The following is a 24,585-nucleotide window of genomic DNA, read 5'->3' on the forward strand; positions in this document are numbered from 1 at the left end:
ATACAATAAAATGCTTAGCAGTTACAAAAATAAGAGGAATAGAAGAAGAAGAATATCTTGTCATTGTAACAGATTCCAACAAAATTAAGTGCAATCCTTATTCAGTGCAAACACATCTATTGAGGTAGTAGATGCATAAATAAATAAATAAATACAAAAATAAAATTCAGAATCAGAAATTCTTTCATGTCCCGCAGACAGAGAAATTTGTAGACTATTAATGCTAAAAACACATAGGAGACACACCCATACATACGTCCACATTCAAAAATAGCACATAGCCCCTTTGACAAATTAAGTGGTGAGAACTATGCTTTAGTAGCACGATTTAAGATAAAATACTGAGGTAAATAAAATAAAATAAAATGTTGAGTAAATGAAGTGACACTTTGTTCGTTTGTACCAAATGAACATGTGTTCTTACATCTGGAGAACAAGATTTGTATGTTTACCTTTAATAAATAACTTAACATGATTTTAGCTCTGCATTGAATCGCAGAGCGCTCGTTGTTCCCACTCTCTCCGCGGACCATGAACGCGGCGCCGTGGAGGGGGTGGTGCAGCAGTTAAATCCCTCCCCGGATTTGACAACACGCACCTTCACTGCTTGTAAACAGAAGCTCACACGTGACACCGCGAGCCGAGCGGAGCCGCGCGACCGTCCGCATTGTCTCCAACGGACAAAGAGCGTCACGGTGAGCGGCAGGGAGCGCGAGCCAGGTAAACGGACAGGTGTCATGACAACCGAAACCCCGAGAGGGAAGCCGACCTCTCAGCCTCTTCTGACCGCCTGAACTTCTTCATGTCCGGACGTCGAACCGGACCGTGTGGACGGAAAACGACGTCAGCTGCGATCTCAGCAGCTGCGCACGAGCGGCGCTGGACGGTCTTTGTCTCGGTCTCGGTCGTGTCCGCGGCTCCTCCGAACACACGAGATTCTAGCTTTCATCCGACGTTAGCTGCCCTCAGCTAGCGGCAGCCTTTAGCCTCCGAACCAGAACCCACTGTTTTGTTGTTAACCGCGGATCCGCTCGTCGTGTTTTCACTGGCTGGATGAGATGTCATTCACGATGGAGGAGAACTTGGAGTCCGGGTGGGTGTCCGTCCGACCCAAAGTCTTTGACGAGAAAGAGAAGCATAAATTCGTCTTTATCGTGGCCTGGAACGACATCGAGGGAAAGTTCGCCATAACCTGCCACAACAGAACCGTACAGAGGCGGTCCACGGTCCTGGACCTGGATCTGGACCTGGACGCCGCTGCGCTTCCTGTCCCCGAAAAACACACCAGAAGTCCGGTGTCAGCGGGTAAAGTCAGACCGCACTCGGTCCCTAAAGGCTCCACGAAGGCTTTAAAAGTCTCAAAGACAGCCGAGTGTTTGGGCTCGTGGGATGTTGTGACGCCGCCGAAGGTGTTGGACATCGAGATCCTGGACCCGGTGGATGTCCCGCTGTCTCCGGATGATCCGGACCCAGGGGACAGTGAGGGGAACGGCCGTGAGGACTTCAGCTGGGCCGGGCTGTTCTCCTTCCAGGACCTGCGGGCGGCCCACTACCAGCTGTGCGCCGTCAACTCGGACCTGGAGCCGTGTTTACCGCCGTTCCCCGAGGAGCAGTCCGGCGTGTGGACGGTGCTGTTCGGCGCCTCGGGGGTGTCTCAGCGCGAGACGGACGCCCTGTGCTACCAGCTGCAGGTGTACCTGGGTCATGCCCTGGACACCTGCGGCTGGAAGATCCTGTCACAGGTGCTGTTCTCCGAGGAGGACGACACGGAGGAGGAGTACTACGAGAGCCTGAGCGAGCTGCGACAGAAGGGCCACGAGGACGCGGTGGAGCGGGCCAAGAGGCGCATGACGGAGGTGATTTACCTTTTCTTCAAGTCTGAGGGATGTTTTTTTTTTTTTTTAAGTGTCACTGTGTAGTTTAGGAGGAGAAATTAAAACGGTAGAATATCAGTGAGGGAACAAAAATAACTCAGAAATATAAATGAATAAACAAGAAGGTCCCAGTATTTGAAGCTGGACAGGTGGCAGGGTCCGCCACATGTAAACAAAACAGTATGAGGTTGTGTTGTCCTTTTAAAATCAGTTTGTTTAGGCATTTATATATATAAAATAGAAACTACTTCCTGCTCCTTTAACTTAGCCCTGTGAGTGTTCTGTGTGTTTATAAAGGTTTATTACAGGAAAAGGTTTTCCGGGTCGACCCGCTCAGACTCCTGAAGCTTTCAGAGCATAATTGTGCCTCATGGTCTGCTGCTCTCTCTCCTCCTCCTCTTCCTTTGTCCCCCCCTGTGATCCACCATCTGTTGCTGCACGTTCTCAGGCCTGTAATATGATCCGGCCTGGCCAGACATCACACTGAGGGGCGGCTGGAGGGAGTTACACAGAGAAAACATAGCAGAACAATCAGAGGTGGAGTTACAACAAAAAAAAGAAAAAAAAATGGTGTGTCATCACAGCTGTTGAGATGGTTTCAGTGTTTCAGTCCAGACAGCTGACAGACTCGTGGGGCTGCCAGCGACGATTATTTCACTCTGGATTTATCGGTTGTTTGGTCTTTAACATGTCAGAAAATGGTGAGAATTGATGGATCAAGATGACATCATCAAATGTTTTCAGTTTGACGTCATAGAGAATTAAAATCATAGAAAACAGACGCTGGTTATTACTGCAGAACCTGCTTTAGAATCTGCATGTTTTAAGTTTTCCCCGATGAGTTTGGTCTAAAGAATGTTTCAAAACATGCAGATAAACGTTTCCCCGAAGCTCAAGATGACGTCCTTCAATGATTTTCAGTTTACTGTCATAGAAAACATTCACATTTTAACTTTACTTAAATCCAGACAAACTATAAGTCATAGAAAGCAGAGCTGCAGAACTCGCTTGAGAATAATCATGTTTTTAAGTTTTCTCCAGGCTCAAAGTAATCGGGTGACAGATGTCTGTCTGTTCTTGAATTCACTGCAAACAGGAAGTGCTAACGGCTATTTCGGCATACTTTTGGTGGAGCTGAGTCACCAGAATGTAAACAAATACAGGCTAAATTGCTGCTTAAATTGTGGCCTAAAGCTAACTGCATGTGAGAACTGTAGCTAGACGCGGAGTAAGACAGACATTCATGTAATTTAAAACTCATTAATATAATATTAAGGCTGCGACTAACAATTATTCTCATAGTTGATTGTTGTCCTGATTAATCCATTAGTTGTTTGGTCTATAAAATGTCAGAAAATGGTAAAAATGCTGTTAAATATTTCCCCAAAGTCTAAAATAACGTATATCTTGTTTTAGATAGATATTCAGTTAACTGTCTCATTCAACAAGATGACATCAGACAATTTAGACTATGTTCTTTAAATATCTCTCCAGACAGTGAAGACATTTAGCATTTAGCTCCACAAGCTACACTGTATTTTAATTCATGTCAGTAAGAAATGTGTCAGATACTCCAGAGCGCAGACAGGAGAGCCGAGCGGTGGAGTCTGAATGAAACCGTGGTGTCGATGGTTGAGAGGAGACGCAGCCTGAGGCGGAGTCCGCCTCTTTGTTTTTGTTTCACTGATTGACACGTGAAGCACAAACAGCTGGTGAGCGCTCTGCCCAACCGGGGAGAAATCATTTAATATAATGTCTCAGTTCTTCCTCTGAGGGAGATGCTCACCAGCTGGTTTTATAAGGACGACACAGAACGTCACTTCATTTACATGAGAACTCCCCACAGCTGAGGGTGAAATCCTTTACACGTCTTGACCTGCAGTCCAAAGTTCACTCTCATGTCAGACAAAGAAAAACATCTGAGACATCTACAGCTCAGACGCTGCAGAGCATCACAGCTGACTCAATAACACATCTCATGGTTGAAAATAAATCAAGTGAAGATTCGTAATCAAAACATCAAATGTCTCCATACAGCTCGTCCCACATAATCCAAGTCTCCAGAAGCCCAGAGATCCTTTTTAGAGCCTTAAATCTTCTCATTGGTTTTAATGAGGGAAGTCTGTTTTGGCTGCTTTGGTGGTGGTGACTTCAGGGACCTCCGGAAAAAAAACGCAAACACAGTTCTTAGATTTTGCAGCTTCTAAATCAATTTTGGCCCAATAATCCTCCAGGCTGATAATCGGTCTGTCACTCGTATTTTTTTCAGAGGAAATACAAATATTGTATGGATGATGAAAATAATAATAATAATAATAATAATAATAATGTCACCATGATTGTTTTTATAACATATTAGACACATATCAGAAAATATTGTAACAAGACAACAGCGTATTCTAACAGACAGAAGACGTCGCGCTCGCTTTGCTAAATTCAAATAACGACAACTGGACTTTATTGTGTGGAGAGTCTTAATTCATAATTATAATGAGTCTTAAAACAAAAAGCTCTTTCAAAGCTGGAGGGGAAATAAATCCAAGTGTAAATCTATAAAACAGAGTAAAGAGTGTGAGCGCGTCCAGCCGGCGGAGTGTGTGGTCGGGAACGATGCTGTAAAATATAATTGTTTGAGTTCAGAACAATGGGAATAAATTGGCCCCGACTGTTGCTGATTCGTACCGTATGTCCTGCCCTCCACAGGCCGCTCATTGTTTCCTGACACGAACACCATCAGAACAGCTATTGTACACACAAATACAATTCATACTGTACGACACGTCAGCGTCACTCCGGCCTCAGAGGGTTTTGAAGCGTACCACCGCCCGGCCTCCGTGCAGAGCGCTGGATGAAGTGCTCCTCTCTCTGCGAGCAGCTATAGATATGAATGGAGACTCTTATATGAAGTGCAGGCTGCTCCTCCACGTTGGTGACTCGGGCAGACACTGAGCGATTCAGCTCGAACACTGTGCCCACTGTTTACCTTGGGTCTGTGTCTCCGTGGTAACAGCGGCTCCCTGCCCCCCTGCGGCCGCCGCCGCTCGCCAGGAAACCCCCGGGCCGCCGAGCGAGCCGGGAGACGCTCAGCAGCAGAGTTCAGGTGCTGCGTTCACTCAGTAATTAGACGTTTACTACCACAGCTGTTTATAACGCAGCAGCCTCGTTTCCTGCTGCAGCTGTATTTACATATTCAAATCCGTCTGCTGGTGCTGACATACAAGAAGTCAGAGCGCCTGTGATGGACGAGTCTGAACCTCCAACAGCAGGATTACCTGAAGATCAAACACTTCATCTGTCAATCATTTTCTTTATTGATTGTCTGGTCAGAAAATGCCCGAAAAACGACGTTGACTCAAGTCACTGAATAGATAATCAGGCAATTCATTTAATGGTTGACAACAAATCAATTAATAGTTGCAGCTCTAATAAGATCCCAAGTCGTTAGCTGACTAATTGCTTTGTTGATTAATCTGCAGTTTCTGCTGGAGTCGTACAGTACGTACTGTTTGTTTAAACCCTGAATGTGTCTTGTGTTGTTAACGTAAATCTTTATCAGGGTGTCGTTCAGTTAAAAGCAGCGGATGTGTCTGACAGCTGATCTTAAACTGAAGTATTTAACATTTTTACGTATTTTGTTGTGTTTCCAAACATGAGCACTGACTGAACAAAAGAAAAATCATGAGTTTTCCATCTTTGTTAAGAGATGTCATCTAAAAAAATGTTCCTATGCTATATTTAGCCGTCAGTCTGCAGAGAGCGCTCCGATGTGCCATGAGTACATAATTACAGGATGTTCAGAGTGACATGTCCTGTCATCACCACTGACTCTTCCAGTTTGTCGGCGCTCCGTCTTGCTGGAGGACTTTTTGCCTTTTAATCGAGCAGGAGGAAGTCGCCTGGACTGATCTGAGCAGACGCTCTGTTGAACAGCTCTCTGAATGAAAGGAGGGATATTTGGGTAAAACCACATATAGCTCTGTTCTGTGATTATTTCCTCCATGAAGTGATTTGTTGTTGTTCTGTAAATAAAACGGCCGTCAGCTCAAAGAAGAGAGACGACCAGTCAGATGTGTTCCATACTCAGTGTTGATGGTGCATATAAATGTGTGTCAGGTGGTAAAACCAGATCATAAAAACTACCCGTACACGCCAACGTGAACTGTGTTAGTAAACAGCTGAAGTAACGCGGTGCGGTCGGCGGCTAACGTGCACGCTCACCGTAACAAACACAAACAAAGTGTAAAGTTTGCACGCTGAAGTGAAAACATCTCAAAGCAGGAAGCGTGAGAAGTTCGTTAATCTCTCTCATCTGTGACTCAGTCTGCAGAAACTCTCATTAAAACTGAGTTTACTGCTGAATCAGGATCAGACAAATACCACCAACATGTATCACCTCTGACAGGGAGGGTGTGTTTTCACCTCGCCTGTCTGTTTGTCGGCAGGTTTCTTTGGTTGGTTTGTTTGTTTGTATGATCTAAATATATCTCATTTGCTATCGGATTAGTCTTGATTGAATTAAGCAGACTGTTGGGCTTGGCGGAGGTATGCGCTCGACTGAGTGCCTCTCTAGTATTACATGACTGACAGTACAGGATGTTTGACTTCATCCCTCAACGTCAGAGCTCTAGTTAATGTTTCATCACTGTTCACACTCTACATTAACAACCACAACGAGCCCAGCGAGCCATTAAAATCTGAGCGATCAGCCGACTACGTGTCAGGTCGACTGCAGGTGAGCCGTCTGTGTAGCTCTGCTGACCTCCGGGACGCAGACGAGGGAAAAACTGCAAGTCTCTGGTCAATGATTGACGGATCTGTGGCCTACATCTGTGGAGTGTTTTCAACCAGCAAGTCTTTTTTTGGATCTTTGGCCCAGTTTTCACAAACAGGCTCAAATTCAGATGTGATGAAGAAAAACAGCGAATCTCTCCAGCTGCTCCGCTAAAAACACCAAACGACAACAAACAAACGGATGAGTTACAGCTGGGGCGATATATTGATCACACATCGTTATCATGATGTGACACTGTAGTAGTTATGTCATTCAACATTCATGATGTGCTTTTGAGGAGATTTCAAAATAAGAGAATAAGAATTTCATGTCGCCTGAGCCTAACTTGTGGATGTCTTTGGTTTTGAGCATTGTTGGGAAACATTTGGGATGATGTCAGTACACAAGTCAACAAGATAAAGAACAAAGGTCGAGTCGTTTTAAAAGAATGTTTGCAGAAGTCTTACATATTTGTACCTTGAGAGGTTGAAAGAAAACCCTGGTTTTAGTCTTTTTACATGATTTTCTGCATGAAAACATCATCAGCCTCGACTCTAAACCCTGCAGGTCTTGTCGCTCCACAAGTGTCCCAGCTTCATGTTTTCTCTCTGCTTTTGCGTCCCAGGTGTTGGACCGGCACAGAGCCATGGACAGCATGGTGGAGCTGCTGCAGGTGTACCCCGAGGAGGACGAGGCGTACGGAGGGCTGCTGGAGGCGACGACTCAGCTCTACCACTACCTGCTTCAGCCTTTCAGGGACATGAGGGAGCTGGCGATGCTGCGCAGACAGCAGATTAAGGTAATACACACTGACACACACACACACATCCAAATACCATCTGTTTTAGGGCTTGATTTAAGTAGGTTTAGAGCTGACTGTGTTGTGTCCTGGAGCACACTCTGACTTTAGTGTTGGACCGCCTCTCTGTTCGCGTCTCCTCCACCAGTTAAAGTGCTATTTTTGTGTTCTGGCTGTGTTAAAAGCCGAGGTCGGTGTTGAGGAAACGAGCCCTGAACCGCTGCACGTTAATGTCCTCGACTGAGCTCCTAAGCCCACTGTAATGACATTAGCATTAGCTGCTGAGGCTACATGTGATGATGATGCTGATGGTGTAGTAGTCGCCCGGTGCTGCCCTGCAGCTCTGCAGCCGGGGTCTGTGGAGGGCAGAGGATCAGCCAGAGAGGCTTTTTTTCTCTCGGCCCAGAGCGGCTTAACAACCAGCATAAGTATTATTACAGCAGCCACTAAACCACTCAGTAATTCTGCAGCTTCAGCACACTCCTCTGTTTCCACACTCGCTCTCCACTCCCGCTTTGTTGTTTTTCTTCATTAGAGGCTTGAAAAGGGACGTAAATCCGCAGACTTATCCCGACTGTCTTCGTGGAACTGCGTTCAGTCTTAACACATGCCTGGAGAGGCCAACAGGTCACAGCGCTTCACACCACTGCTGCACTTGTTCAGCGGGGCGAGCTTACATACTTTTAAACTGTTCAGACAGTCTCAGTTTCATACGGATGCCTCCTCAGGACCTACACAAGCAAAGATGGTTGTTGTCAATGTTTACTTTGTCTCACCATCGTCAAATTACAGTTATTTATCCTACACAAAAGATAACCAATAGCCATAAAATAGATACGATGAGGTAATGTATCTATTTTATGGCTATTGTGTATCTTTTTTATTATTATGAGGTAATGTAAGCTTCGTGTTAAACATCAAAGGTACAATATGTAAAAACGTGAGAAAAAGTCATTAAGATTATCGACAAAATGTGAAAAAAAGAAAGAAAATAAGTCCAAGACGTCTGTGTAGTGTTGCTACTGAAGTTAGCATGCTAACCAGCTAGTCTGTTAACTCCTGTAGTTTCAGTCAGGAGTTGTAAAAGCAGCCAGTTCACTACTGACTCTAATAAGTCAACAAAATAAACTCACTAAATGTGCAGAAAGGAAATATTTTCGACACCTATTTTCCTTGTAAACAGAACTAAGAGCAGTCGTCTTCACTGGGAGGCTGCTGACCTACAGGGCCACCTAGCTTCATGGCTAAATGAGCTTATTAGCTAATGGCAGCTAGCGACAATAAAAGAGTGACGTGAGCGGCGTCGGTGTGTTTGACTGCAGCGTATCTGGACTGTCGAGCTGTGAATCACTCTGAGGCTGATGATCCGGACACGTGACGTCTCTGTATCGCCGTCTTTGCTTCTCGCTCAGACTCTCACTCGTTCTCAGTGTTGTTGTGAGTACTTTTCCCTCGTCTGAACTACATTCCTCTCACAGCATGCTCATCCAGCATCGTGCCACCAGCCAACACTGTGACTGTGTGGGTGTGTTCATGAGCGTTCATTATGATGGTATTCTGGTTACAGGGCGGCCGCTGATCTAAATTAAGAAACTTCACAGCAGCACTTTTTTTTGTCTTAAAGGATCCGTTTGATTGTTTTTTTGTTATTGTGAACTTATGTCATCAGAAACCATCAGTGAGCAGGTGGACGATCACACTGTCATCCCCACAAACACACACTGTAGTTTAATTTGACTTAATCTCACACACACTCCGTCCTGCTGCCACAAATACTCACCAGAGCACCAAATGTGGATTAATCCACTGCTGAAAGTAGTCCACAGCAGCTGTCCTGCTTCCTCCTGTTTCACTGACATTTGTAAAAAAACACAACCTTGCTTACAGATGCTGAGACGCCGACTCAAACAGCTGCATCTTGCTGCTCTCGTCTCTGGTGAGGTTTAGTCACAATAAACACGGTTCTTTTGGCACAAACACAGCTGGAAAATGTCTCGACGTCTCATTAAAGATGTCTGCTCTCCTCCTCCTGACAGGAAAGGTGTTTCAGGAAATGATTCAGTCTTTTCCAAGAATAAAACGATATTTTAGAAGTTTTCATTTTAGGGTGAAGTGTTACTGTAGAAATACATTTCATGCATTATTGTATCAGTAAATAAATCATCTTATGTTCTTTAGCCAAAAATATTGAATTTATGATTGAAATTAGTTTTAATAGAATATCTAAATAATAGCAGAATCAGTTGACTCTGATTAGACGAAAACATAATCAGACTGACATTCTGATCGTGTATATTAGAAGAGTAAATCTGAAAGTGTTTTATCAGCTCAGGTTTGAGACTTTGAGCAGAAAGTCTCGTTACAGATACTCTGCTGGAGCTGCGTGTTTGGAGCTCGTCCTGCTGCTTCTGCTCATATCTGTAAATATTATGAGTCAAACTCTGAGGAATTACATCAGTAAATAGCTGCAAACAGCTTGTTCAATCTTTAAACATGTCTTTAATGTGAAGATGTCCCTCTGACGTTCTGTAGATGTTTGAATGGTTGGCGTCACGTTCACCTTCAGGCGTGTAACCTCTGACCCGCTCTGCTTCTTTCCTGAGAAGCTGAACTCTGTTCCCAGTTTGTAGCTCCACCACCTGCCGCCCTCAGGGCGATCCAACGGCTGAAAACAAACCTGCATGCAAATGAATTCTTGATGCTGGCAGAGGCGGTTGGTTTCTCCCAAACTGATGAGTCAGGGTATCGTGGAGAAGAAGAAAAGGCCGGGAGAGCGAGTCGGGAATCAGAGCGCAGGACGCTCATTTACATACAGTTTGCATCCCACTTTAATGTTGCGGAGGTGAACTGGAAACGACCGGAGCAGCCGAGTATCAGCTGCCTGCGACAATCACAGACGACTCTGAGCTCGTCTGTGAGTGTGAACAGGCGACACGTGAGGCTGTTGTGAAGCATCGCACTGTTTCAAGGTGAAGGAGTGTTGAGAGTAGAGAACATGCAGGTGATGATGCATCTAATGGTGTTCTCAGCTGGGATATTTAAGGTGGTTCTGTTCAGAAGCTGCACAGCGAGTTAGAGCTTTGACTAATGATTAGTTTTAATTTATAAAACGTCCTTCAGAATCTCTAAAACAAGGTGACATCAGGATTTTCCGTCGAGGCATGGAGCGATGTGAACGCCTCATAACATGAATTGTGATCTGCTACAGAATCTTTCATCGTCACGTCACTAAATCCCTTTTTGCTGTCGCTAACAGGGCAGTGACACGTCCGTCAATCGATTAGTCGATCAAAAGACGATCAGTCGCAACAATCAGCTCATCGTTTCAGTCAAAGCTGTGCTGCTTCCTGACTCTTCAACCTGATCTTTAGGTTGTCGTGTGATAAAGCAGTCGATGTGAAACCGTCACTGGAGCTCAGAAACCTCATTTTTAATTCATGGCTGCCCTCTGACCTCCCAGGCAACAGGACACCGACGCCGCACCATTCACCAAAATACCCGACACCCTTCGTTGTTCATTCATTAATTCATTCATCCATTCACTCGCTGCTCCATCTGCTCTGTCATTCAGTGAAGCTCAGACGACTACAGTTGAATGTGTCGAGCAGAAAGAGTTTACAGATCACAGGAAGCTTCAGCTGAGGATTCACCACAGGTTGGTCGGCCATGTTGCCCCACAGGGTTTGAGTCCTGGCTGCAGCAGCAGTTTGTATGTTCTCCCCAGAACCAAAGACATGCAGAAACCTGTAACTCTACATTGTCAGTAGGTGTGAAGAGCTCCCAGAGCTCTGTTTGAAGCTTGAAATGGTGGCAGGGTCCGCCACATATAAATAACAAATAACAGGATGTCACTGTGTCGTCCTGTTTGTTTGTTTGTCAGCAGGATTACACAGAAACTAGTGAACAGATTCCCTCCAGACTTGTATGGACGGTGGGTCTCGGACCAGAATAGAACCCATCAGCCTGTGATGCAGATCCAGATAAAGGGATGGATCACAGCCCGTGTTTATTGACAGTTATGTTCGTTGCTCAGGGAGTAATTTGTGGATCTTGATGAAGAGAATCAGACGTCTTAACGAAGCTGGAGTCTGTTAGCGAGTATCAAAGATCTGGTGAGCTCAGCGGTGGTTTACATTTAGAGAGACGCAGGACTGAAGAGTCAGATATGTGATTATCTTGACTGAATTAAAGGGCACTGTTGTATTTATTCACAGCAAAAGTAAAAACGAAGCTTTCAGTGAGAATCTCTGGCGTTTTCTATCCATCCTGGTAAAGATGTGCTATTTTAACCAAATGAGATAAGAACCACAGTGACTCTATCCTCGCTGTAATCGCAGCACTTTACCAGAGAAACTGGCGTCACTTCTATTTCCAGCGGGTCTGACACATCTGTGTTGTGTCACCGGCAGCTGTTGAGTCGAGGTGTGAACAGCCACATCGCTCCCCCGCCGCTTCCTGCCGGCTGTTAGTCGAACACAAGCAGGAGAGTAGAAACAACAAGTGAGGAGCTGAAACTACACCGGCGTGACAGACCTCCACACCTCTCAGGTTACCTTTAATATGAAAGGTGTGTAGACCTGTCCTCAGTGACCTCACCTGTCCTCGGTGACCTCACCTGTCCTCAGTGACCTCACCTGTCCTCAGTGACCTCACCTGTCCTCGGTGACCTCACCTGTCCTCGGTGACCTCACCTGTCCTCGGTGACCTCACCTGTCCTCGGTGACCTCACCTGTCCTCAGTGACCTCACCTGTCCTCAGTCACACTCTGAGAATAGAGAATAGAGATTCAGCGTCACAGTTGAACAGCAGACGTTGGATTCTTCGTTTTTCTGTGATTTGTTTCGTCTACTGTTGTTTATTTTGGTTTGTAAATAATCCCACAAGATAATTACAGTGTCAGTTCTGAATGTTGACGTATTTCCTCTCGCCTCAGATGTATCTAAAGTCCAGCAGCACAGTGTCCTCGCTCTGTACCGCTCCTCTATTATCTGTGCAGACCGGCTCATTATTATGGATCCCGCTGGTTTTCTTCCAGCACTCGTCCTGCTCCGTCTCAGCTTTGTGGCGCTACATCCATTCATGAAATTGATCCACAACTCCCAACTGATAGACGCCTTCTTCCCGTCAAATAAAACCACAACGAAATCAGTGTGTTTGTGCAGGTGAATGTTGGTAAACCGGCTAAAAATAGGTGATTAAGTCCTTTCACATGATCACCTTCATCATCAGCGAATGTGCCACAAAAACAGAAAGCAGCAGATCATAAACATCATCAGAAAACATCCAGAAGACTTTAAACTTGTTTTTAAAAAAGGTCCAAATTAATAATATTCTGAATTAGATGCATCATCTTTTATCCAGAGCTGATAACAGAAGTTCCTAAAGAGTGAGACATCTTGCTTTTTTAAAATATCTTTAACTTCAGTGTCTCTCAAACTCTGTGCCGACTGAACGGACAGAAAGATATTAAGAAGCTGAAGGTTATGTTAGCGTGTTCACCCGGGCGATGTGTTCACATTAAAGCTGATCCGAGGTGGAGACGATTAAATACCCGTGACTTCCTCCTGCAGTTTGACGCGAGAGGGAATCCAGAGTGTTCACATTCACACTGAAGACAACAGCCAGGTGTTAGTTTGTGTTGATCTGCTGGAAGAAACCAAAGGAAGCAGTGGGCTGCGATGAGCTACAGCTCAATGACACACATGAACGATTTTAAGACGTCTTTTCAACATGTACCAGTGATGTCAGCTTAATAAAACACCATGTTGTGGTCACCCAGGCTTCATGAAGTAGGTCTCATGATCAGAAGACCAGAACGTGGTATTTGATTAATCTGATAAAAGTAAAGTCACGCCTCGTGCAGGCTGCTGACAGATCCATCACGTTACTTTTGCTGCACGGAGTAAAATCTGGCCTTCATTAAAACTTCTACAGTTTTTTTGCATAAAAGCAGTCGAGCAGATTTAAGAGACAACAACACAAAGAGGTGAAACACCAGGAGACAGACGGTGTGACGCGTCAGCAGGTCCGACTGATGCCGCTTGTGGTTCTGCTGGAGTCAAAGTTTGGACTCTGCAGACGAATCAGGTTCAACAGTTTCAGAGCCGAAAGTGACGAGTTCATATTTTCTCTCTCGTTCCTGAAGTGACTTTATTTTCTTTTCTGTCGGACTTTTTCCTCTCTGGTCTCTGACGCAATCTCTCCTCCCCCACTCGCTCCCGGCTTCACCCCAAAACCACTCCCTGTTCTCGTGCCTCACGTGCAGACGCACACACACACACACACACACACACACACACACATAAATCCAGGCCTTCTGAGGTTTGTTGGTGATAACTGTGCTCTTGTTTATTTTGAGCACCTCCACACATCTGTTTTACATTGAGATATTAATAGTGAACGTGCAGGAGGCTCACAGGGAGCTACTCTGTCTGTCTGTGTACATTCTGTTCCATGTGGTCTTTACTTGGAGGGTGGTGGTGGTGGTGGGTGGGGGGGGGGACAGGACTCCACGTGGCACTGCCTTTTTCCCCGTTTCTCACTCTTTTTCACATGGCCCGACACGAGCGGCTCGGCTGCTCCACTCAGGTCCACATGTGATGATGTGCCACAGAACATAAGCTCCCCCCCGAACGTACAGTCTGATTCGTCCTGTTCTGTTATCAGAGCGTTGTTTTATGTTTGGCTCCAGCGGCTCAGTAGGACACTGGGTTAGTGTCACTCTAAACACAAACATGCACAGACATGCCTGCTCACTGTTACCACCACCTGCTGTGACTCTGTGGTATTACACTGTGCTGCAGTGAACGCTTTATAACAGGCCTTTTCAGACGACGAGGCACCTCTGATCAGATCTCTATGAGCACAGACATCACCAGAACAAACCATGTTTATTACACCAAGAAAGAAATATTAATGTAGGACATTGGCCGAATGAACAAGAAGGTCCAAATAATGCTGAATAAGTCAGAGACAGAGTTTCACAGAGTTTATAAAGTGTCTCCAACTCAACAACTCACTAAACTGACACATTTGTTAAGGGAGTCTGGGGACTTTCTCCACGGGGACAAAGAAGTAGCCTATATTGTTACTGTTTAGTGTCTTTGTAACATGTGACATGTTTAGATCAATAACATGTTTCTTCTTTCATAAATGGAGTGTAAATGGTGAAATCAGTGTAAACAGTGTGTTCAAACAGCTGATCAATGTTGGCAGGTAAGACTTTAGCACTTTAGACACAGAAGCAGACAGGCTGGTACAGACATGCTGCCACAAACTGACACTTTTTACAAGGAGACAAACAACTTCAGCTCAAAGATTTAATGCTGAATTTACAACAAGGACACAATGACTTACAATCTGTCACACACACAGTTTCATAATGGTTATAAAGATTTACGCTGCTCAACAACTCCATAAAAAAGCTGATTTGTGAAGGGAGTCTGGTGAATTTGTGGCTAATAGTTGGCTTTATTTATTACATTGAATGCTGAATTTACAAGAAGGATACAATGACTTAGAATTTGTCATAAGAAAGTTTAACGAAGTGTTTACAGATTCTCCTCATTCAACAACTCTTAAAATCACACGATTTGTTAAGGGAGTCTGGTGATGGTGGTTTCTCCTTCTTCTTCATGCTGCCACAAACTGACACTTTTTACAAGGAGACAAACAACTTCATCTGAAAGATTTAATGCTGAATTTACAACAAGGACACAATGACTTACAATCTGTCACAGCACAGCAGTTTCATAATGTTTATAAAGCTTTACGCTGCTCAACAACTCCATAAAAAAGCTGTGAAGGGAGTCTGGTGAATGTGTGGCTAATAGTTGGCTGTGGGCTGAATTTACAAGAAGGACACAATGACTTAGAATTTGTCATAAGAAAGTTTAACAAAGTGTTTACAGATTCTCCTCATTCAACAGCTCTTAAAATCACACTGTTTGTTAAGGGAGTCTGGTGATGGTGGTTTCTCCTTCTTCTTCATGCTGCCACAAACTGACACTTTTTACAAGGAGACAAACAACTTCAGCTTCTGATTTAATGCTGAATTTACAAGAAAGAGACAATGAGTTGGAATCTGTCAGTCAGGTTTTTACAACGTTATAAAGTTTTATGCTACTCAAAAACTCCTTAAATTAGCTGATTTGTTAAGGGAGTCTGGTGCTGTTGTGGTTAATAGTCGGCTTCATGTATTACATTTAATGCTGAATTTACAAGAAGGAAACAATGAGTTAGAATTTGTCAGTTGAATGTTTTACAACGTTTATAAAGTTCCTCCAAAGTCAACAACTCACAAAATTGAGCAATTTTTAAAGGAAGTCTGGGGACTTACTCCACAGGCATCTTCGTCGATGGTGTGGGAAACATCCCCAGACTCTGACATCTGCCCAATTTAGTGAGTTACTGAGTGAAGAGGAACTTTACAAAACACTGTGTACAACACATTCATTATTTATTGGTGCCTTCTTGTTAATTCAGCAAATGTTCTACTTACATTCCACAAAGTTTGTTAAGTTTCTCCTCCGCCCACAACAACTCTTAAATTAAGGTGATTTGTTAAGGGAGCCTGGTGATGTTGATGTTAGCAGTTGACAGCCTCCTCCTCTGATCTCAGACGTGTCGGATGTTAGCAGGAGGTCTGAACAGAGGTGACAGCGACAGGTGGATGCCGATGCTCTACAAAACAACAGGAAGTCAGTTATTGCAGTGCGACCTGCTCGCAGCTCCTGCAGGCGATCACTTTAAAACCCTCACCGCCCCCAGAGTGCTGCGTCATGACCGCCGAGTCATAACTCAGTCAGACGTGATACACGTATTTTTAGCTCTAGTGTGACTTTCCACGGAATTAATTTTGATGTCATGAATAAACATCTATTAATCTGCTCAGCCGTAGCAAAAAGATGCTTCTTTTCAATGCAGAACTTGGTTTGGAATCCTGGTGTTTTTACATGTTTTTCAGCATCAAAGTAATCCAGCGTTACGTGTCTGTACATCCACGCAACACTGCAAACAGGAACTGCTAATAACCAATTAGGCATATATTTAGCTAAACTGTAAACAAATATAGAGTAGAAAACAGCTCGGAGGTGAAATTGGACATTATACACACAAATAAAACAAATAATAGAGTAAGAACAGTAACGACTGAAGGTGTTAATGTAAACTTTTCTCCTCACCACCTCTGAAGGATGTGAACACTGTATGTTTGCCCCCCGTCAGATCTCCTTGGAGACGGAGCGTCTGGGTCCTCGTCGCGTCGACGGCCTGAGGAAGGAGGATGAGGAGTGGCAGAGGAAGGCTCACGCCGCCGTCCTCTCCATCCAGGACCTGACCGTCAAGTTCTTTGAAACCACGACTCGAGCACAGAAAGGTAAACACACCAGTCACTTCCTCTCTGCTCTGCAGCAGCTTTGTCTCTGACCTTTGAACCTTTGTGTTGCATGTTTACTCCATAACAAAGTGCACTTAACACTCCAACAGACTCCGTCTCAGCCGCTCACACACCAGGGTCCCTTTAACTTTTATAGTATTTTAATCCTGAAAATATCTCTGAACTGCCATGAAACATGTCAACAGATTTATGTTCAGGCTGTAGTTCACACATTTCATTTCAGTTGTTGCTCTGTTCATTCTATTTTTAATAATAGTGTGTTTTTGTATTTTATTCTTATGTTACTATAATTTTGGGCGTTCTCTGGTGCAGAGTTTCCTTTAAAGATCTCTTAAATGTTTTGTTTTTTCTCAGATTTACTGTCCAAAACCTGATGATGTTCAGTTGAGCTGCGACAATTAGTCAATTTTTTTTTACAATTTATTACATTAATTGGCAACTATTTTGATAATCAGCTGATCAATTTGAGTAATCTTTGAAAGAAAACAGTGAATATTCTGATGTCAGCTTCTTAGATGTGAATATTTTGTGGTTTCTTTCCTCCTCTGTGACAGTAAACTGAAGTTTACTCCAGTTAGAGAGTCAACACTGATCGATTGATAAGAAAACATGAGAATTATTATTAGTTGCAGCCCTGATATTCAGTTAAAGTTATTCCTAAAAATAATAATTACAATAACTACATCTCTAAAAGTTCTTTAACAGACGAAGCAAAAGCAGGAAGACCATATTTCAAAATAAAAGCCAAACAGGAAGAAGTCCAGAATCAGAAGTTCAAACAACAGTACGAATGAATATAAATAAATGTCATAGAAACAATAAGAAGAATCAAACAGAGACAACTTCACATAAATCTGTGAAATGTGAAGTGATTTCAAATAAGTAACAGATCGATCGATCATCAATCACTGGGTTGCCTTTTAATTTCTGTCCATCAACGTATCATTAACCTACTAATCGTTCCGTCTCTGACGTTGATCTGTGTTGCAGCTTTGTACGAGCGGATGCGCGCCGACCAGAAGAAGTTTGGAAAGTCGGCGTGGACGGCGGCCGTGGAGCGAATGGAGCGGCTGCAGTACGCCGTGTCCAAAGAAACGCTGCAGCTGATGAGGGCCAAAGAAATCTGCCTGGAACAGAAGAAGCACGGCCTGAAGGAGGAGGTAAACTGCAGCACACACTGATCTGAGGTCTGTGCTCTCACAGAGGGCCCTCAGTGAGTTTCACACAAACAAGAGAAAGCAGACAGATAACGTTCGTGGTCGAGCTGTGACCTCATGGCTCCGGCATCCTGTGGCCGACTGAATAACATCCTGGTGAGCGACAGTGGAAATGAGTCACTGGGAGCGACTGCCGGGGTCAAACGCTGCTTCTACATGTGTCAATATTTCCACTGGGTTCGACTGTGTGAGGGCTGAAGAGTGATGTCGTGTTTCTGTGCCTGCAGATGCAGAGTCTGAGAGGTGGCGAGGACGCCATGCTGCGCCTGGACCAGCTGGAGGCGCTGTACTACGAGCTCCAGCTGCAGCTGTACGATATCAAGGCGGAGGTGCTGCGCTGTGAAGAGCTGCTGCTCACCGCTCAGCTGCAGAGTCTGCGGAGGCAGATGACGGGTGAGCTGCGTCTGTTTGTAGCTTAATGTGACGGACTGAAGGCTTTAAACAATACAACCACTAGAGGGCGCCGCTCAGTCAGATCGGAGAGAAAAGTGTTGGAGGCGGAGCCCTGGGTGTTACTATAAAGGCGCGGTGGCGTTTTGAAGCCGAACCAGCTCCACCTCCACTTTTCCTTGGTCAACATCTGGTCTCCTCCCAGATGTTCTGTCGTAGTAACATCATACACATGTTTAAAACTTCTCACACATTGAGATCTCCGTCCTCTCGCCGTGTGCTTGTGTCCTGATTGAACTATTGAATGAAGCTTTCTGAGTCTAAACTTTACGTCCGTGATGTCGTCTCAGAGCGTCAGGACGAGGTGGTGTACTACGACGCCTTCGAGAGCCCCGACGCCATGAAGGGTGAAGAAGACCCCGCGACGCCGCCGTCCCCGCTCAGAGATGAAGAACTGTGCGTCCTGCAGCAGAGGACGCGGCAGCTGGAGGCTCGCCGCGGCCGCATCACCGCCAAGAAAGTCTACCTCAAAAACAAGAAGGTGAGCAGCGATTGGACGAGGCTGGAGAGGGTTTTATCAGAGCCGGTCGGGTCGGGTCGGGTCGGGTCGGGTCGGGTCGGCGCTTCATTAACGTGCTCTCTGTCTTCAACAGGAAATCTGTATCGTCAATCATAACCAGAAGACACAACAGCAACACGGTAACCACGGTGACAGCAGCTGCCTGCAGACGCTGCTACAGGTGAGACTCGTTCACCACAGAAAAGTTCTGAGGTCCAAACAAAAACTTGATTATCACAGTTTAAGCTCGGGGACACGCTTTGATCCAAACATCTGATTTCATCTGTGGCGGCTAAGATTTTAATTCTGAATCCAAAATCTGTCAAAATGTAATTTCTGATCATCTCGATCAAAAACACGATCAGCGAGTCTCCTGGTTTGTTCGTCTGCAGCAACAACACACAGCTAGCTTAGCATTAGCCTGCAGCTGCACTTCAGACACGGATGTTTGATGTATTGATTTGTTTGTGAAGAGGGCTCACTCTGAAGGCTGGTTTTATTATTGATTATATTTGATATTTGACCTTGAAACAGCAAAAAGAAACCAGGATCGAGTCAAGCTGCTCATGTTTATCTTTTTAAAGAAGAGTTGGAGAATGTAAATGACCTGAAACCAACAGTCTGTCGATCTTCACTCATCCACATGTGACAGTCTCAGGTCGTCGTCTCTGCTCGTCACCTCATCAGATCTTTGTTGTCTCCTTCAGGGAGGAGAAGCCGACGAGGACGAAGCCAAGAGAATTTCCAGCATGAGTCAGGAGAGGACGAGGACTCTGGACCGACTCCGCAGCCTCAAACAGGTGAGACACCAACTGTGACCTCAGGTTCCACCTCTGACCTCCGACTGTGGAGAAGTGAAGCTGATGCAGACGTCACTCAAACCTGCAGTCCTTCTCTCCTGATTCATTACCTCAGTGAACAGTTTCCTGATGGGTTTCTGGTCTCAGTGAATAGTTTCATGACTTCTTCAGCACAACATGATGTTCATTTTCTTCTGTTTGGAGTAAAATAGATGATAAAGCAGGGAACACCTCCTTAACTCCACCCAAGCTCCACCCAGTCATTAAATGGTCTTAAAATAACATTTGTGAGGTCTTAGTTACCACATTTTATTTAATTTCTGTCTCTTTTTATTGTGTGTTGAGCTGTTCTGCATCACTTTCTCCTGAACCTGATCGTTACTCTTTACTCTTGTACTGTGTCTGTGTGTAAAATGTAGAAAGAAAAGAAAAGTCAGTATTACATTTGGTTAAAAAGCATCTTATAAGTGTCAGGTAGCTGTAAACATCCTGGCTCCTCCCTCTCATCCTAATATGGTCACTTCTGGCTCCAGAAAACCAAGATGGCGACGGCCGTAAAGCCCAGCAGGTGTTGATGTCGTTGCCTCTGACTGACGGTTGTGTCTCTCTCTCCTCGCAGCGTTATCCAGGTCAGGTGACGCTGAAGTCCAGCCGGCTGCGTCTGTCTCAGCCTCACAGCCGGCGGCGAGGCGTCCAGCAGCCCAGCACGCAGGCGGCCGGCGTCCAGACCGACTGCATCTCAGATCTCCCAGAACTCTCTGCTCCGCCTCCGGCCGACGCCTGCGCCTGCGACAGCGTGTCTTTACCTTCAGTCCAGCTCCAAACTCTGGACGCTTCGTCTCCCTTCCTCTCCCTGCCTCCCCTCTCAGCCTCCCCGGCTATCCTTTCACTCGCTCCTCCTCCCCCTCCGCCTCCTCCTCCTCCTCCCCCACCTCCTCCTCCACCACCTCCTCCCCCCCTCAGAGGAGCAGCAGGATGAGGGCCAGGAGACGGGCAGCCCGCTGCGACATCTCTCCTGCGAGTCTGAATCTTCTTCTCTGCCTCTGGCTCCATTTTCTCCTCGATTCTTCGACAGCAGCCAGCTGCTGACGGCGAGGAAGAAGCTGAGGAAGACGTCCTCGCTGGACTCGTCGCAGTGGAGGAGAGGTGAGGAACAAACGTCTCTACATCATGACAAATGAAACGTCTCTGCTCAAAGTCGTAATCCTGACGGGGCTTCAGGCTCTCACATTTTCTCATGAGCCAACGTTGTGAAATAAACCGAGAAATGTCTCGTTTGACTTTAAGAATTTGAGTCATTCAGTCTTAAATAATTTGGAAGAACCACACAGTCATATTATTTCATGTCCATTCAAGTTAGCCAGGTGCTGAACTGGAAGTTAGCGGCTCGGCCTCTGGTGTTCCTGCTGTGTGGGCAGAGGACCCGGGTGTCTTCATCACCGGGCTGTCAGGCGCCACCGAGCAGCTCAGATCTCCCAGAATTCTCTGCCCCTCCTGACGCCTGTGACAGCGTGTCTTTAACTTCAGTCCAACTCCAAACTCTCCTTCGCCTCTCTTCTTCTCCGTCTCCACAACATGTCTGCTGTTGTAGTTTCAAACTCTGGCGTAGTGCCCCTTTAATGTTTCACAAAGTCAGACTTATAATATTTACAATATTAATGAGGTAATAACACAAACTGTGTTCCATCAGTGAATAAACAAGCTGCTCTCAGAGGAACATCAGGTCCCAGAACACTGTGTGAAGATAGAAAGGTGGCAGGGTCCGCCACATGTAAACAAAGTAAAACAGTATAAAGTGTGTTTTTGTCCTCTAAGGTCAGTTTGTTTATTCAGTCATGGAAACAAAGAGAGTTTGATTATTAGTCAGTAAAACTACAGGCTGCTCCTGTAAACTGAATTCTACAGGATGACAGAAGTATTAAATGAAGCGTGTGTGTGTGGTTGTGTCTGCAGCGAGCTCCCCGATGGACGAGGTCCTGGCCTCCCTCAAGCGGGGCAGTTTCCACCTGAGGAAGGCCGAGCTGCGAGTCCTGGCGCCCGACCCGGACGACGACAGCAACAACATCCTGGCTCAGATCCGGCAGGGCGTCAGGCTGAAGAAGGTCCGGACCCGGCCCGAGCAGCCGCGTCACGCCAAGAGCTTCATCCACTCCGCCGACGCCCTGACCCGCAGCATCCACGAGGCCCTGAGGAGGATCAAAGAGGCCTCGCCCGAGTCCGAGTCGGAGGACGAGGGCCTCCCCTGCACTGACTGGGAGAACTAGTCCGGCTCCGAGGAGGAATGTTTTTTTAAAGGTTCGTGGAGCCGAAGCGGCTCCGGAGGACAAAGCGGGGTTGAATCACCTGGAGATACCTCGGTGCAATCTGAACAAAAACCCTTGATTTCTTTTTTACCATCAGAAAACTGCTCAGAAGTGCGTTTTCTTTTTTTTTCTTTTTTTTTTTTACTTCTGTGTGTCGTTTGTAAAGATGGACCACTAATCTTTTGTATGTTGGTGTTGCTGACGAGGATACAACCTCTAACCTCTCGTTACGTCAGAGTCGTACTGTAGCTCGCTGTGATGGGTTTGTTTCAGGGCGTGAGTGTTGACTTTTCACTTTTTCCTTTCAGCTGACGACACAGGAAGCGTTCAGACTCTCGTCACTGAACGCGGCTGCTGCACGCTTTTTACATTCACCTGTGACGAGAAAACTTTAGTGCTTAAAGACGCATAAACACGTTCACAGGATCAGATCCTTAAAGGAGAAATTCATTCAATACAGAGTGAAGAAACAACAAGACGGCTACTGAAGTTAGCATGCTAACAGCTAGCCTCCTGACAAGTCAACAAGATAAACTCACTAAATGTCAACAAAGGAAATATGTCACATATTTTTATGATATACAGAAAAATACAACTGAGCTCAAGTTTCTGTCTGTTTTATCTGCTCGTCAAACTCACTTATATGAAGATCTCAAAGATAATTATCTTGTTGTCTCTGGAAACATTTCTCATAACAACATAAAATGATCTCGAGGTAATTATCTTATTACCAGAAAACATCATCACGTTATGACAAACATCTGAAGATCTCAAGGAAACGATCTGTTCATCATCGACAAACACTTCACTGAAACTCGACAAACTAAATAAAAAGTGTTTCAGACGGATAAAATATTATTAAAGCTGAAACAATTTAGCTAAATATAAACCAGCAACTATTTCAGTAATCAATTATTAATTTAATTACTTTCTCTTAAAGCAAAAAGTTGAATTATTCTCTGGTTGTTAGAAAAGTTTCTGCTTCTCTCTGTAAACTGAATATCTTTTAGTTCAGAAACTGATTTTCACTGAAGGATTAATCAATTAATCTGCAGATGAATCGATAATAATCATCGTCAGTTATTAACTTGTTACATTCCAAAGACAGAACGAGGAAACATTCGAGATGATCTCGAACATAAAACCATCAGACGTGTGACGCAGAAGCAGGTCGGCGTCTGAGGCGTCGGCGCCCTCTGCTGGTCGCTGACCGGCTCTTCTTCACTGCCTTCATTGTTTTCAGATTAGTTTCAACTTTATTTGCTGTTGTTGTTTGTTGTGAGTGTGTGTGAATTTATTTTTTATTGTGTGTTAACTGTCAAAACCTTAAACTGAAAAGCTGAAGTCAAGTCGTGCACTGATGGCTGAATTTAAAGGAGTTTTAATTCCACATGTTTTTTTTTTCCTTCTGGTTTAATGAGATCGACGAAGAGTTCAAACAGTTACTGAAAGTTCAAATCACTGAGCGACGTCACGGCTACGGAAGCCCTGAACGGACACGTTTCACACATCATTTCCTCTGTTTTCACTTGACAACACGTTAAGTTTTCACACATTATTGATGTCGCTGCCACAAAATAACAAATGTCTTCCTGAGGTGATGAGACGCAGCAGCAGTTCAGTGCAGTTTGAGAAGCAACATCAGATAAAAATTAACTCATTAACTCTGGAAAACATTCGTCATTTCACGATAATGACTTGAGAATTGAAAATATCGTCTGATTTTCTTGGTAAAATATGATGAAGTTTGTTGTCTGGAGATCTTAATAATCATCTTGTTATCTCTGAAAAACATGAAAGTTGACTGTCTGGAGATCTGGAGGAAAATGATCCTGTTTTCTCAGTTAACATTTGTTATCTTGTGATAAAGACATAAACACAATCTAAAGAAAACAAAATATAACTTATCGCAGAAAATCAGAGGAAATAATGTGCAACAGGTCCGATCAGGCCCGAACGTGACGCCGGTGTCACAGAACTCCGTCACGATCTCACTGAACGTCACGTTACTCGGTCTGAACGTCGATCTCTTTACGTCACTTTGTTATTATTTTCTACGTTTCCGTTCAGCGTGTCGTCACCGTTCTTCTCCCGGCCTGAAGTTTGACCTTTGACCTTTACGACCTTATGCATGTGAGTGGTTTGAGGACGAACCCATCACAACGTAAGTGCAATAAAAACGAAGACGAAAAGTCATTTTATGAATTATACTGTAATGAAATGTAAATCATGAAAAATATATCCGCATGCCTAAATGTATTGAAGTATTTATTTAAGACTTCATATTTGAAATGATTTTTAAAGCATACAAATGTAAATCGACTTTATAATGTTTTTCATTTTTCGTTGTTGTTTTCTTTCCTCTTTATATCCCAGTTATATATTTCCTTTCCTTTCAAAATAAAATGGAGCACCAACCTGTCGTCTCTGAGCGCTTCTTCGTGTCCGTCGTCCAATCAGACTGTCGCTGTTTAA

General features: G+C 44.7%; 1 protein-coding gene across 1 annotated transcript; it reads left to right on the top strand.

Moving 5' to 3' along the window:
• Positions 1–547: 547 nt before the first annotated feature.
• jmy (junction mediating and regulatory protein, p53 cofactor) lies at positions 548–24,533 on the top strand. Its single transcript, XM_030434891.1, is given in 11 exon segments — positions 548–1,856; positions 7,271–7,444; positions 16,670–16,820; positions 17,832–18,001; positions 18,286–18,451; positions 18,799–18,989; positions 19,102–19,188; positions 19,715–19,807; positions 20,427–20,768; positions 20,770–20,953; positions 21,761–24,533. Coding segments are annotated over 11 exon segments (2,667 nt in total). The 5' UTR covers positions 548–1,058; the 3' UTR covers positions 22,072–24,533.
• The last annotated feature ends 52 nt before the right edge of the window (positions 24,534–24,585 follow it).

The sequence above is a fragment of the Sparus aurata genome, chromosome 12, assembly GCF_900880675.1.
Source record: "Sparus aurata chromosome 12, fSpaAur1.1, whole genome shotgun sequence".
Classification (NCBI taxonomy): Eukaryota; Metazoa; Chordata; class Actinopteri; order Spariformes; family Sparidae; genus Sparus; species Sparus aurata.